Source organism: Amblyomma mixtum, chromosome 5, assembly GCF_055824585.1.
Source record: "Amblyomma mixtum isolate Tamu chromosome 5, ASM5582458v1, whole genome shotgun sequence".
NCBI lineage: Eukaryota > Metazoa > Arthropoda > Arachnida > Ixodida > Ixodidae > Amblyomma > Amblyomma mixtum.
In genome coordinates this window covers 99,482,782-99,498,683 of record NC_143016.1, presented here as the reverse complement: position 1 = coordinate 99,498,683, position 15,902 = coordinate 99,482,782, and the positions used below count along the sequence as shown (strand labels likewise).

General features: G+C 46.9%; 1 protein-coding gene across 8 annotated transcripts in view; it reads left to right on the top strand.

Annotated features, from left to right (window-relative positions):
* Positions 1-15,902, top strand: part of LOC149343177 (rho GTPase-activating protein 23-like) — a 90,178-nt gene that overhangs the window by 64,903 nt on the left and 9,373 nt on the right. For 5 of the 8 annotated variants that reach the window (XM_089545705.1, XM_089545703.1, XM_089545702.1 and 2 more), the window contains 9 exons: positions 65-262; positions 1,393-1,579; positions 4,568-4,716; positions 4,959-5,261; positions 6,011-6,100; positions 6,625-6,750; positions 7,054-7,177; positions 8,813-9,155; positions 10,786-11,195. In XM_089545705.1, coding sequence (XP_089401831.1) covers positions 65-262; positions 1,393-1,579; positions 4,568-4,716; positions 4,959-5,261; positions 6,011-6,100; positions 6,625-6,750; positions 7,054-7,177; positions 8,813-9,155; positions 10,786-11,195 — 1,930 coding nt within the window. Of the gene's footprint in view, positions 1-64; positions 263-1,392; positions 1,580-4,567; positions 4,717-4,958; positions 5,262-6,010; positions 6,101-6,624; positions 6,751-7,053; positions 7,178-8,812; positions 9,156-10,785; positions 11,196-12,785; positions 12,926-15,165; positions 15,336-15,372; positions 15,395-15,902 lie in introns of those variants that run through there. The other 3 variants (XM_089545707.1, XR_016283100.1, XM_089545706.1) reach the window with 3 other exon arrangements.

The following is a 15,902-nucleotide window of genomic DNA, read 5'->3' as shown; positions in this document are numbered from 1 at the left end:
TGTGAGAAAGCCAAACCTCTGTTGACTGATATTAGCCTCTATTCTGCTGCTTGGCCCGATGCAGACCATAGACTTCGCCGAAGGCTCTCGGCTCTCCGTGAGGACCTCGATGAGCGACGTGGCACGCGACTACACCAAGCGCAAGCATGTGTTTCGGCTCCGCATGGAGTCGGGCACTGAGTACCTCTTCCAGGCTGACAACCATAGCCGCATGATGCAGTGGGTTGATGCCTTCCGGCAGATCACCGCCGAGGACTCTGAGGTGGGCCTAGCTCTGCGCTTCTTATAATTTGATGCACTGTTGTGTAAGCTGTAACTCGACAACAATGCAAGAGTTTTGATATTGTAAGGCCAGGTGATGACGTCCGTTGTAGTGAAAGCCACATGCTTTACCTCGGATTGTGTGCGTCACAAGTTTCCAGCAGTAAAACCTAGCATATTATTATAATTTCTTCTGGATTTCTGCAGTTGTTAGGCTTAGAGAGTATGTGCTATTTGGCTGCCCTAGAAAAACAGTGTCAGGAAGCACAGGATGTCGAAATGGGTTAGTGCTTGTGATCAACTTTCGCGTAGTAGGTTGATTTTATTGTTTATTGCTGCAAATTAATAAATTCTTGAGACCTACTACGATGCGTTTCACTTTTTTTTCTGAAATGGCACTGTGAGTGGCTGGCATGACGTAGATGTGACCAGATTCTGCTGCTTGTACATAACGCAAGGCTGCCATCCACAGTGAGAATAGGAGCCCGTAAATTTGAATCTTCCAAGTTTTGGCCACCTCATCTCAAACTCTCAAATAAGGTGGCTTCCAGGAACGATGGTGCTTTGGACACGTGAATGCCACTAGCTATGATTCTCGTTCCCATGATGTCTGTTGTTCTTAGCATGTTTTGGCACATTTGAGAGCAACACTGCAGTGCAGGGAAGTCTTTGCAAGGTTCCCCAGAAATTCTTCTCAGCAGCATGGTTTGTCCTTGATAAAGTGCAGTGTAGGTGAGCCGTTATGTTGTAGGCACGTGTGACAGCTGTTTTTTATTTTGGATGGCTTGTCCTGTTTTAACAGATTCGCTTGGCAGACGTGTGGTTCATTATTGCCAGGCTCATCAGTTTGATGGCGCAGTTGTACTGTAGTGAGGACCCTTGTAGGAGCTGGAAAAGTGAGAGAGCAGGTGGAGGTTGGGTCTGTAGTATACTGTGCAGGAGGTGCTTCATTCACTGGGATTAAAATTTATTACACTGGGAGGTGACAGTGATGAATGATAATGGGGGACGGGTAGTGACGGTAGGTGGTGGTGGCAGGTTGTGATGGTTGGTGAGGCATGTACTGCTCTCTTCTGCAAATAACTCACTCGGCAGTTCTCAGCATTTCTGTCGCTCTGCAATGCGTTTCAGGTGGAGGAGCTAATGCGCAGTGACCAGACAGTGCTGGAGAAGGCGCAGGCCTTTGAACAGAGCCGCCTGTCACCAAGCAATGCTCCACATGCCCTGGTGCGGCCAGCACCGCGCAAGCTGGCTCTGCGTCACCGTTCACCCACGTCTGGATCACCCCGGGTGAAGTCCCGCCGGGCCTCCCTCGGGGGTGAGCAGTCCTTTCCGCATCGTGAAACATCATGGTTCATATATGCTTGCTCTTTCTTGCTGGCTGTCACAGGTTCACGTGTTCAGTTTCACAGGTTGGTCAGAGTTGTTCTTCTCTGATGCACTATGGGATGTCAGTGCACACTAAAGAACCCAGGTCGTCAAGATTAATCCATAGCCCTCTACTACAGCATCCCTCACAGCCCATGCGCAGCTTCGGGACGTTAAACCCATATACTTTAGCGTATCATCAGTAGTGTTTGTTGTTGCTGCTCCTGATCAGTCTCTTTCACTTTGTCGTACCATTTACTCATTAGGTCCTCAGTGTCTTAACTGTAGTTTATTTTTCTGTGGTGTCGTGCCACAGCTCTAAGGCTTACCCTTAACATTTGCTATATTTTCTTCAGCTTTAGTCATCATTGCTGCCTTGGTGTTTTAGTTCACAATATGTGGCCACACTATCTGAATCTCTTAATGCAAAAGCATTAGTAGCCCCATTAGACAAAATTCCATCGGTGGCCAGTGCTGTTGTTGTTGACGCCCAGATGATCCCAAAAAGATGACATCATCATGCCGTCTCTGAGTGAGGCTCTCGCGTTGCGCCGATAGATGGCGCATTCATATAGGGTGATGTCACAGCACCGACTCGGTGGGGGCGATCCCACTTCGGCTCCAACTCGTGGAGGAGGCCTGCAGATGAGGAGAAAAAGTGGTGCATGCATTGCGGCATTGTCTGACAAATCCCTATGAGTTGGAGCCAAGATGGGATCGCCCGTGCGTAAGACACTCTTGTGCCGCGACCTCTGTGCAGCACAGTGCAGCGTGCTTGGCCGTGAAGTGTTGTTGCCGTGGCTCTCCCCAGACGTGACGCCATCTGCTCCTCTCATAGTGCGCTTGGCCATGACTAGAGTCACTGTTTACAGCTCGAAGTTTTGAACATGTGCTGGTCTTCGTGCACAACAAATCACACAGACAAACCATCTTGCAGAATGAACTTTAATGAAAGAAACTCAGCCACGCAAAAACTAATGCTTTTTGCATTCCCACACATAAGCAGTCTTAAAGGGACAGTGAGCAGAGCTCTATCAATATTTTTTTTACAGCAAAATCCGATAGTTTGGCATTTCATGGCTTTGTTGCCACTTGGCCGGCAGCGAAAGATGCATTTATTTCAAGAAGTTTGGATTCGAAGTTGAAAAAGTTTTTCCCGCCGCTCTGATTCAAACTTGGAATTCTCCTATGACGACACAGGACTAAGTGACGTGAAACATGACGTGCACATGACGTAACGCAGACTCCGTGATTTCTGACGGCCAGCAGTGTGGCCTGGCAGCAGCCGAAAAGAAAGCTACCGCCGGCAGCACGTTGAAGGCATCTATCGGCTATTGCGGCCGTCGCTACCGTCGCTTCGTTTACGTTTGCACCGGCGTTTTGCCAGCGTTACGATGGATCCTGTTCTCGAAGTCGTCAACGAAGTTCTAGCAAAAAGACACCTTTAGCATACCGTGTACCTTGTTACCGCTAGCGGAATACCGGGAGCCCGCCTACTGCCGTTGAGCAGGCGCTTGGTCCCGATGCCGCAGACGCGCGCGTAGCTGCCGGACACGTGGCGCCATCTGGCGACGTCAAGGAGATTTGCGCATGCATTGGCTGCGCCTCAGTGATTCGTGGCTTCTCGTGTTCTAGTGTTTCTAGAACCATTGGTTCTAGCAACACTGTTTTGTCCTATGACGTCATCACGCTTGTACTTGCGAGTTTGGCCTGTGGCGGCGATACCTGTATTTTGGTTCTTGCTCTTTTCTACGTTGCACGAGCTTTGTTGTCAGTATGAGTGGCATTTTTGTAATCAGGAGCTGGTATTCTGTCGATACAAGCCAGCTTCAATTTCTCCTCAGTGTCCCTTTAAGTGTGTCTACTGAATTTTTTTTTACAATGTTGACCTTAATGTTTGTGTCTTTCTTTATTTATAGACATTCAAAGTTTCAGACTGCATGTTTATTGCTTCACTCATTAACCTGGTTAAGTTTACGCCGTTTCTGTAGTTTAGTTATTTTCCTGGGCTGCTGCCGGTTGATCCCCTGCGATTACTTAGATAGGCACAGTGCAACATGGATGACCAGAGAAAATGGGGATCTGAGATGTCTTCAGAGTGTTGTATTTAGTCATTGTTGGAGTGTACGTTTTATGACGTTGGAACAAGCCTTGTTTCCTATAGTGCCATTGAGATCAAGGCATGGCGTAGCTTTGAATGGCACCAGGAATGGTGATGTGAATATAAGGCATTAGGAAAGCAAATTGTGGATGTAATAAAGTCAGATTAACTATGCCTTTAAAAGATGAATGATAATGTGCCAGAAACTTCCCTCTGGTTGTGTGGAAAAACACTGCAGGTCTGTCAGGTCCTGACCCTAGAAGTATGACATTACTTCTTGGTTGCCTGATAGCCTGGGCTGAAGCTTACTTTGACCAGGTTAGCAAAATTGTTGTTTATGAGGCTATTACTTGTGGCTTCAATCCTCAATTAATTTGTAAAACATATAAAGCTATGGACACACACCTTCTCTCCTTACTCTCTTATAATCCATTTATAAGCATGGGTTATTTGAGCCTACTTAGCAGTTGAGCGTTGTATAAAACAAACACTCTGCTTTTGTAAACAAGGTCTTTAGAACCATTGCAGTGGTCACTGGCTTTAGTTGGGTCAAAGAAAGCGCTTTGGGATCTTTCTGCTAATCGACGCAATTCAAAGCATTGCACATGACTGAAAGACATTGGACATGATTTGTGCTTGTTACCAGTATCCTTTACTATACAAATTGTACAGAAGGTCTAATTTTTTTTGTTTGTGGCTGCGCTTTAATGCGCTTATACACTTCTGAGGGTGAATCCCTGTGGGTGAATCCGATTTCGGCCACATGCAAACTGACCTTCTTTCCTCAGACTGTGCCATAGATGTCTTACCCTTTGGCTGTGGCTCTTGTTGTTGCAGACGAGCCATCCTTGAAGGCAGTGCACATGTGGCGAGGCAAGGTGGTACACGGTTGGAAAAAGTTCCATGGGTCGCTGGCCTCCCTACCACCCAAGGGGCACAGCATTGGGGTGCCCCTGCATGAATGTCCGCCTTCCCATGAGAACCAGGTGCGGAACATTTTCAGTCTTAAAAGGCATGACAGGTGTACCAGATGTCATTTCAGGGTACCAGATGTCATTTGAATGCAAGGAGCTCTAAGCTACTTGGAGATGTCTGCGAAACCTTCAGGCCATGCCAGAGAACAAAGTTTCCTCTCCTCGGTGATCTTTGTTCATGAGCACTTGGACAGTGGAGTTCGTAAATGGGGTTTGGTAGTGTGTGGTTGTTGAAGGCGGTCTCTGCTGTGCAGTATGTGCCCTGGTTGGTGAGCCAGTGCTGCCGCCTGGTGGAGGCCAAGGGCCTGGAGACGGTGGGTGTGTACCGCATCCCGGGCAACAGTGCTGCTGTGGCCGCTCTCTCAGCAATGGTCAACGGCACTGGTGGACCGCTGGACCTGACGGACCCCCGGTGGGGGGACGTGCACGTGGTGTCCAGCCTGCTGAAAGCTTTCTTCCGGCAGCTGCCTGACCCCCTGGCCGGCCTGTACCCACGATTCATCGCGGCTGCCCGTGTGCCACAGGGTGCTCAACGCCTTGCTGCACTCCGAGCACTGGTATGCAGTGACACCTGATGCTGTGTTCTCTTTCTACTGATTATGAGTAATTCTGAGAGTGCGAACGTTTGGAAAAGCGCCAAGAGGGCGCATCAGAAATAGAAAATTGACACTGTGGTTTGTGGTCCTGTCTGCAGCTCATTAACCCCTTCATCTCAAGTGCCAAATGATGTCTTTCTGTAACGAAATATAGCACGCTATGCACATCCTCACTGCGGCCATCACTACTTATGTGAAATATTAGTGCAAAACGAGTTGCTAGATAATGGGTGAAACATTTTGAAGGTCTCGGCGGAAATGGGTGGGCATCACTTGGCACTGAGGAGTTTGAGATATCCGTTTAACGTCCGGCCATGTTCAATATGTCGACCAGTTCAATATGTCCACGTTCTACTGTATCTATGCTGTTTACTTGTGAGGCGTGCATCTATGTGCTATCCCTATTTGATTAAAAATAATAAGCTTCTTCGAGCTGCGCTCAAAGAAGGGGTTCAGTGCCTCTTTAAAGAGTTGGCGTTTGAACATGTGCCAAAAGGTGGTGGTGCTCATGCATGTTGCCAACACATATGCTTGACTCAGGGTTACTGTGCTGTAGAGTGTGTGCATATTTGCTGGAACAACCATTGAATGGTGTGGTAATGTATGGTCATTGGTGAGGATCCAGGGATAACAGAAAAATTAGCTCAGTGCGTGGCACTCGTCCTTCATGAATGTCTTTTAATCGCATTGTTTTTTTCGCTTCTTGGCAGGTACACGAGCTTCCCATACACAACTTTGAAACTCTCAAGTTCCTCATGCAACATCTCAAGAAAGTGGTTGCCCACAGTGAGACCAACAAGGCAAGGCCTGAGTGTTTGCTTTTCTTTTTTTTTTAATCTCTGTTTGCTTCTCCAACTGTGAGGTCACACTGGCAGCACCTTGTGAGACTGCATTGTGAACTGTATTCTTTACTGAGGGTCATGGTTTAGTTTTTTGATGGAGCGAGTGAGTGAAGGTTTGGGAGGCAGCATGCATTCAAGTTGATTGCTGAGAAGCATTTTCGTATGGCTTTTTACTTTGATTAAATGCCCCCACTAGTCTTTCATGGCAGAGAAATTTTTGTAGTGTTGCACATCGAGTATGTGACTCATGTGATCTTGCCAGCGTGTACATTGAGCACAGTGCAGTTCTGTCAGATATTAGCTCAGGCAGATTTAATAGCAAACTGGCCACATTTATGCTAGCCGAGTGGCTCCATTGTTTGCGTGTCAGTCCAAGCTCGTATTTTTTTTTTTTAGTGCCAGGGAGGTTTTTTAACTGGATTGATCTCGTAGGTGTTGTTTGCATGATTGGAACTTCCCCCTTTTCTTCTTCCAATGTTCAGATGGAAGCTCGCAACCTGGCCATTGTGTTTGGGCCAACATTGGTGCGGACAGCTGACAACAGCATGCTGACTATGATCACGGACATGTCCCACCAGTGCCACATCACTGAGGCACTCATCAACTATGTGAGCCCACCTCTCATTTTCATATGTTGACTGAATGTGGCATGTGCTACCGTGAAAAATCTTGAGTAGTTGACCAGTTCTAATGAATTAATTCAAGTCAGCAGAGTAGTTAGATTTCGCACAGACTTATCGACCTCTACTTTCATCATTGTACACATGACCAAAGTCGTGTGTACTGACGTTCATTTAGGTGCATGCTTTTAAGCTGTGGTGCTTGTAGGAAGACTGTCTGTACTGTACCAAATCAGAGGAGTTACCATTGGCTGAAGCATAATATTTTGTTTTAAATGTGTGACGTCGCAGGTGGACTATGTGTTCAGCCCTTCGGATGAGGCCGCAGTCCCGGACCTACCTTTGGACGTGACCGCACTTTCGGACACAGACTCTTCGGTGCTGCTTGGAAACTTGCACAAAGTCAGTGGCCAGAGTAAGTGACCTATAACTTTTTTTTTTCTTTTGGTCCTCCAGGCATCCTACTCTGTCCCTGGATTTGATGTATTTATGAATATAACGTGAGGGAGGGAGTTTGAGACCTCACGAAAAATGACAAGAAAAGGTTATTATAAATTGATTTTGACCTGTTCTAGCCATCTATATCTGGGGGCTCAAAAAAGGCAGACGACATGCTAAAATGCAGAAGCAACAATCCGAGAGGCAGCAATTCAGAAATGCGCGATATCACAGAGTGCAGCAGAGCCTCCAGCACGCTAACACACTCAGCCTTCCATGCCGCAGTGAGTGCCATCGCTGCCTTGTGCCACCTTGCCACTACTGTTTTGTTTTTGTGCTGCTCAATATTAACGTGAAAGCATTAAATGTGTCATGAGACGGAAAATCCGGTGTTGTCGTTGTTCACGGTCCGAACATCCACATGACCTCACAATGTCATCATCCGGAAAGAAATAAAAATAAAATTTCTTTAAAAGTGAGTTTTTAACTCAGGCTAGCGTGAACAGATCAACTTTGCTGGCTACCTCATTCGAGCACTGCACCATCACGGTAGCCCAACACCTCGCGTGCCAAACAGCCATTCTCTTGTGCTGAGGTTAGGTGTCACTGTCGTTATCAACTTCCATTTGTGTGGTGTCAACAGATGAGCTTCGCTGGCCGCTGCATTACAGTAGTATGCCATCACCTTAGCCGAACACCCCGTGTGCGTGCTTTCGCATTCGCAGCACGTTAGAAGTATTGAGTGCCCTCCATAATTTTTATGCCTGTCCGCCCTTCTTTCTTTTCACCACTCCACTGAACTCTTTCAGTGCCTTCTTTTTCTTAACTGCCGCATCGCTTTTCCACACTCATAGCCATAGCCTTCTGCCCATGCGCCGTATGGCACCAAAGTTTTTGAAAAGTTGGCTTCTCCCAGCAGCTGGCGAGTCTGGCGGTGAAGCTCACTGCAGCTATGTTGAGCAGCAATGAAAAAAAAAAAAGCGCGTTATTATCGTACGTTGCTTCTGACTGAAATGCAAGATGAGTTCCAAAACCAATGAACAAAAGAGAAAAACTCTATACATAGCACCTGTAAACACAGTACCTCTCTCTAATTGTGTATGAGAAGACTTGCAGAATTGCTAAAGGCATACACTGAGAGCTGTGTACTGAAAGCTCTACTTGTCATTGTGTTGGTTGCCATGTGCTTTTGTGTTGAAGGGGCACCCAAATTTATGCGAGTCTTAATGGTATACTATTCAGGCTAAGTCTATTGAACATCGTGGCACTAAAGTTTATTATTTCTGTCGACTCATATCATTACTCAAGAGCCAATGTGCATTACAGGTTAGTCTCCTTATATTTTTTCCATTTTAGAACTTTCTATTCTAAGGTGTGATGTCGTTGTTTAAATGCTTCATTCATCGTGGTGCCTGCCCATTCTAGTTTTGCAAGCATGTCGTGCACCCAAATGCAGTGGTGATCTGGGCTTGCACAAGGAAATTGCTTCTAAATTAACGCAAGTGGCATTATCATCACAAGTGGATCACAGCTGTTGTGTTTGCCATGCTGCTTGCAGCTGTTCAAAAGAAATATACCCTTGGCCCTCCCTCCCTCATTGTGTGCACTGCAGCAGGCAGCAACCCGGAGGTGTCCCCGCGAGACCTGGTCTCGTCACTGGTGAGCGCAGCAAACCGCAAGCTGCGCCAGCGCAAGCTGTCCCTCACTGTGGAGAGCAGTGGTCCAAGCAGCGGGGCCCTGAAGCCCGGCTCACGTGTCAAGGACAAGATCCTGGCATTCGAGAGCAAGGTGGGCGATGAGCCCAGCAGCAGCAAGGCAGCCAGCAATGGCTCCCTGCCGGCTGAGAGTGCCTCCCCGCCACCTCCGCCACTCTCGGCCGGCTCCAACAGCTATCCTCCGTCTCCAACACGGACTCTGCTGGGGTCACCGCCCCAGACACCTTCCGTGTGCTCAGAGTGAGTGGCACAGGCTCGTCTCACGATGCTGGCAATGGGAGGGTGCGTGATTTTAGGCAGCCCCTACTGTCGTTAAATTGTAAGCCAGCCTTTGAGCCTGCACATTTGATCATGTTGCAGACGTACTGCAAGAGAGAGATAAAATGGCTAAGTGATTTGTGGATTTTTTAGAGATGATTACTTGAGCGTACATGACAATGCAAATGCTGCGCTTGACATGAATGAAGTAGTGTGTATGCAGTATAGGGTGTTATGTCAAGTCTCGATAAGCTTCATCCATCTAGAAGGCTAATTAATTCAATGCCTGTTCATATAGGAAACACTGAATGTGCCTGATGCGAAAATATACAATGATATTTTTGTGCTATGCTTGTCGAATGCGGAATTGTAAATTTAAGTGGCTTCTATGGTTGTTTTGTGGCAGGACACTTCTAGCTATTGTGTTGTGTTAGCCAATGCCTCACATTAGTAGTATGTTTTTGGATTTATTTTTGTGTTGCTTCGGCTGCCATTGTAACAGATTCATCATTGCTCTCGACTTGAACCTACAGCTGATCCAGTAAACACTTGTTAATTCAAACCACTTGGAGGTGCTTAAAAGTTTCAACTTAGATGAAATCTAAACTAATGTAATTAACATACAGTGGAAGATGTGGTCCGAGTTGATAGGAATTTCGGGATGATATGAATTCGTAAAATGCTCTGGCCACAGTGCACTGTATGCAGTGGGCAACAATTTGGATGTTGCGAACAACCTCCCCCACACCACTGCACGTGAACACGTGCAGTGAACACGTGCATAAGAACACGTGAACGGTGACCGCACCCTTGAGCACCGAGTATTTGCTGCCCGTTCATCGCAAACGCCGGCATCACCAGTCACACAGTGTGCACTGCTAATAGTAAGCGGCGACATGCGACCCTAACATCGCCGACGTCGTGATCGCCAGTCACGCGGAACACACGGCGAGTATTGAGTGGCAGCGCGTGACCAACACAGCGCCAACGCCGCGAGGCAGCGGTGGTGCACAGCTGAAAGTAAACCCCGTTAGCCAGAAACATCTGTGTAAATTCTGCATATAAATTTTCTTTGTTTTGGATAATACGAATATTTCTTGTGACCCCATGATCAAAATTCTGCTGTATATATGTCATTACCCGAGTGAGATGTGTTTAATTACCCAAAAGTTTGAATTTTGCAGTCTAACTTAATGAGCTTTTGCTACAACTAAAAAAAATTGCATTAAAACGAAAAACAATGTCATATATGATAAGCTTACTGCATGGTATGGATGCGTACATATTGGTAGTGCAGCTACCACTCATCAATTGGCTGGCGTGACATCTCGTCATGTAAAAGTAGTGTACAAATGTTTGGTGCGGGCAGAGTTGCCAGTTACAAAACTGGTGATCTGGTGTTTTGATGATCTCTCTCTAAACCATTTTTTTTCCTGCTTGTACGCATGGGAACACTCTGATTTCGATGGGATAAACATGTTGCTTTGTTTTCTTTCTTCTTGAAATTGAAACACATAAGGATGTCACACTGTGAGACCTTAGACACAAGAACTCAGAGTTGCATTTTGGTCATAAGCTGACCCTTCACACTTTCACATGTGCCCACACACAGAGACCTGTGCTCCTCTTTGGCCAGCGGGAGTGCCTCACCACGCACCTATGGACAGCTGAGTGCGCTAGCGCAGCAGAAGGTGCGCCACCTGGAGGAAGAGACTCGAGCCCAGCTGCGGGCGTCATCTCGTCGCTGCTGGCCGCCGCCCGCATGCCCCGGGGGACCCGCCCAGCGCGAGCAGATCGAGCGCGACTGGCAGCGGGCCAAGCAGGAGCTCGAGCGCGAAGACCTGCTCGACTTTTTGGCTGACGAGCCCACGGCCTACCTCAGGCTACTCGGGGGCAGCAACGGGGGTCAGCAGCAGTCGTCCCCGGTGCCCTTCAGCCCCCTCACCAGTTCCACAAGAGGCTTCTTTCGGCTGCCTCAGGTGTCACAAGCATCACAGGCACCAGCACCACCTGAGCACTCAGGTCAGCCACCTTTGCCTGAGCATCGGGATGTTCTCTTTTTCCATTGCGAACTACTAGTCTGGCCAGCGTCCTGGGCAGCGTGTAGGTGCTTTGTCAGCTGCTTTGACGGAAGCCACATATGTTTATTTAAGGGCAATATGTGTCATTTCCTCAGCCTTATAGCGGCCTAAAACAGATGACATCAGCTTACGTTGTCAATTCCTACACCATAAATTGCTTCGCAAGAAATAGTAGTAAATAACTAGAGTCGGAGGAGAAGTATCAATGCCCATTGAGCTGACAACGGTTGAGCTCAATAACTTTGGCTTATGAGGTTTAACATCAGGTTCGAACCAGAGTTTTGGCGGGAAAATTTTAAGAAGAGCATTAGGCACTCATTGTAGAGGTTTATTGTAGAGGTTTATTGTAGAGGTTCATTGTAGAGGTTCATTGTAGAGGTTCATTGTAGAGGTTCATTGTAGAGGCTCATTGTAGAGGTTCATTGTAGAGGTTCATTGTAGAGGTTCAAGAGGCTAGTGCCATGGTGTAAACGCGTGCCTCGCTACCATAGCCTCTGGTGTTTGCTGCCTACCGTCAGATTGGGCACTACTTGTCGCCAGAGAGTTTGACGTAGCCAATAATTTCTGATACCAGTTCTTGATGTATTGAGGTTCGACTGTACCTAATGTGTTGTTCAGACAATCCATTCTACCTGCTGTGACAGGAGCCAGGGAAGAAAGAAAGAGAGTGGCTTTACTGACAGCATATTAGTCAGGTGGCGATGTACACGAGTAAGTATTTTGCGGAATGTAGCACATACGTCTGGCCTAAGAAATTTAAGGTAGTATGTGTAAAGGGGGGGATTTTGTTCTGTTTTTTCCTATAGCTTTTTCACAAGCGCATTTCTAGTCGCTGGCATGTACTGTGCAGTACTGTACTCTTTTAATTTTAGAGTTATTTCAAGAGAATTTCATTTGTTGGACTCTAAGAGCAGCCCAGAGCAAAGTGAAAATTACAAGGAGGCAACTCGTGCCTTTCTGATCTGCATACATGGCTAAAATATGTGGCAGAAAATGAGCCCCAAACCATGTGACCTGAGATTTACTTGTCACCAGTAATGAATTAGGAGAGCAGAGGGCGTGACCACTGCACTATGTTAAGCACCAGCATTGCGCTCGGACCTTCACACTGGATGTGCACTACCTCAAACATTTCAGTTTAACAGTTGCGCTTTGGGCATTGGAGAGGGCCAAAAATTGTTGTCTGAGAGTTAGCATCTACCGAAGCATTGTCCCTTAGGTTGCCGAGGGTAACGAAAGGAATCCCAAGAGAAGACGGGCGTAGTAGGGGGCGGTAGAGAGTCAGGTGAGCGGATGAGATGAGGAAGTTTGCGGGGATAGGGTGGCCACAGCTGGCCCAAAGATGGGATTAGTCTGAGGCCAGTGGGAGAGTGCAGCGGACGTGGTTTAGGCTGATGATGACAACAATGGTGGCGTTGAGAATGTCATGATATACTGGTGCTGCCGCCATGTGGAAAGACCCGGCACGGCCCATTCGTTTGGTGCTAACATCCTGACTGGGGTGTGGTCTGGCCCGTCTATCTTCCCTCAGAGCCATTTCGCACTGCACAGCGGCCATCTTTGCCGCCATGGTCGCGCGGCATCTACAGCCTGCCCTTTACTGGGGCTGCAGCGTCCTTTCTTGCAAGGCGCCACGCCAAGTGGCCTTTTGTGCCCAGTTGGTAGACAGCGGTGCGTATTGGCATGCTTGATTGGTGCCATGATGGAGAATGCCGAGGCAGTGTGTGCTTGTGGCTTGCTAACTGCCTGCGTCCCGAGCATTTGTGTTTCCCCGTAGTGCTTTGTACATAGTACTATACCTTTAACATTAGGGCCTACCAAGGAACCCATCTCAAATTGGAATCATTCTTCAGTATCACTTGCATTATTCGTCGATAGTGATTTTGTTATTCTCATTAAATTATTAATGCATCAGAACCATTAACAGGGTTAAAAGAACAAACAGCCAACCACAAGTTCCAAGATTGTTGCATAAATAGTTCATATCAACAGAGAGGGCTTCGTACTACAGGAAGATGTTGACAACCTGTGAAATTTCAGCTTGAATTAAATATTGAATTGATTAGTGCGAAATGTGTAGAGAGAACCGTGAAAGATGCATTTAATGTTAGGAACCGAGGAAAAAGAAAGCTTATTTAAAGTTGACAGTAAACCAAATGCAGAAAGCAGCTTATGCTTCTTTAAATAAGATGAGAGTTGACAGCTTTTGTGACATTTCTTAGAGCCTATAACCAGCCCCCTTTGGCGCGAATGATGGAAGTGCAAACATTAGAGCTGCTGCCCATTTAACGAATAACGGCTTGGACTGAAAATGAGAGCAGCTATAAACAGTCTCCACAGATGACATCAACTTTCATGGTTCCACGAGGTCTGGTTTACTGGCACCCAAGTTGGACCATGCTTTATTGGATATAAGCTGCAACTCATGTTGCAAGCCTTTTGACTCACACTAATGGGAATAACTTCTTTGTATTGAGCTGTATTCCTCTCAGGGTGAATTTTAATGTTTTTGAAGTTGCATTCAGTGCCAGGTCAGCTGTTCCTTAGTTCAAATTCTGAAACTTGATCTGCAGACATGGCCTTCTATAATGTGAACCAATTTATGATATTTTATGTTGCATCAGGTACCGATGAGCACACATTAATATGATATGCCAGTCCAAGTTTTGCGTTGTGCTTACTCTTAGGTATCCGAACTGCCTTCAGCACATGTAGCTGTTGAAATGTGAAAGCGCTTGTCATCTCATAGCACTCATTTTTTTTGCGGCAGGTTCTTGAAGACGTTGTTTTAAGGCCCGTTCACACTTGTGAGTCGCAGAGGTCGCGCGAATGTTTTGGTCGAAAAGCGACAGTCGCAAACAGTCGCCCTGGTCGAAAAGCAACAGTCGCGGGCCAGTCGCTCACTGCTTGATTTTTCAGTCTCGCGACTGCGAGTCACAAACCGCTGAACCAATCAGCAAGCGAACCAAGCTTCCGGCAGCGAAACCGCTCGTGGGCGTGCCGGGCGACGACCTGCGCTGCTCCCAGCTGGCTGCCCTAGTCGTCGCTAAGCCTAGCCGGTTTCATATCGATGCCGCAGCTGAGGGCGTTTCGGATCCTGGCCAGCGCTAGTCACCGTTTTGTCACCGTTTTATTGTGAACCGCGTATCATAATAATATCAAGACATGCTCGACTTCCGCGACGCCTTCAGCAGCGGGGCTAGCAAACAACAGTCGAGCCGCATGGAGCATCAGCAAAGCGGCTATGGGAAAAAATTTGCTTGTGTCGCAGTTATCACTTCTACCAGCAACTCGGTAGTGGCCAGCGATCTTCAAAAATGATTCATTTTTTACATTCCTGTACCCAAGGGCTTGGTATGAACGCAAACAAGCAATATTGGCGCATTTTTCTGACGCCGGCGGCCGGCATACTGCAGGCTGGTAGGCCGGCCCTGCAGAGAAGCGTGCCTCTGTCATCATGACGCTTGTACGACCGTGGTGCACATCAAAACCGTCACGACAACCTAATCTTCGCTCGGGTCGTTGTAGTACATTGCGAATAGCAGTTTAGACGACCGAGTGCGAGTACAGGAGGCGCGGCCAAAACAGATGAAACTCTCGAAAGCGCGCGAACAATGTTATTCCTGAGAGTTTTCGCTTCAAACGAGAGTCTAACGAGAAAGTGACCCGCTGGTCGCGCTTGCAAGTGTGAACAACGGTGTTGTCGAGCTGCTGCTAGGTCGCAAGCGACTGCTGGTCGCGTGCCCTTTGCGACTCGCAAGTGTGAATGGGCCTTTAGTGCTTAAATCTATTACACTGGTGTATTGCAGTTTTTCTGTTGAGTCAAGTGAGCTCTTTCAGTTTGCACAAAGCACTTGTGCAAGCAATAGCTATGCTTATTCACAAACTTTCTGTTCCTGTCCATATTTCAGACAAAGGTTTTTGTTTGGCATCATTTACAACACCCTGGTGGAAACACATTTAAAGAAAAGAGTCGCAGTCACACATGGCAGCTGTTGTACAACGATTCTCTTAAACCGCCATCAACATGCCCTGCTTTCTGCACTCAATTCTGTGATATGCAGCCTGGAAATGCAACAAGGTATATCCAGCTAGAAGTTCTGTTTTGTTTCTTACAGCTCTCAAGAATAAGCAGCGGTGGTCCACAGCTAAGTAAATCGCTCAGTTGTGTGTCCTTCAAGTGCTGGCAAAAGTGTGTGCATACTAGTATGTTGTGTTGGTGAACAGCCTTTTTTCTCGACATGCTTTACATTGCATGGTGTGCACCTTGATGGTGTCGAGAAAGTTCCTGGCGCCTGTTCATTTACTAACATTGCTTTAACATTGATAACTTTTAGCACATGCTAGTATTTATTTATGAAGATAAAACCTCTTTGTTTGCATAGTTGTTGTTCTTGTAATCACTGAAGTCGAAATATTTGATATGCAAGTTTTACTGATACTTGGAAAATAGTTGTCATTGAAGGCACCTGATGAAATTTTTACTCATGCACAGTAGGCAGCTTCTTGTATTAAAATTTTCTTTCTGAAATAGCTAGTCAACTGTTCGTATTTAAAACGTGAATGGAACTGAAAATTTTTTCGAAGTATGCCAAGTTCCAATTAACGGGAGCCTTTTTAGTGCACTTGGTGTTGATGGGACAAAAAT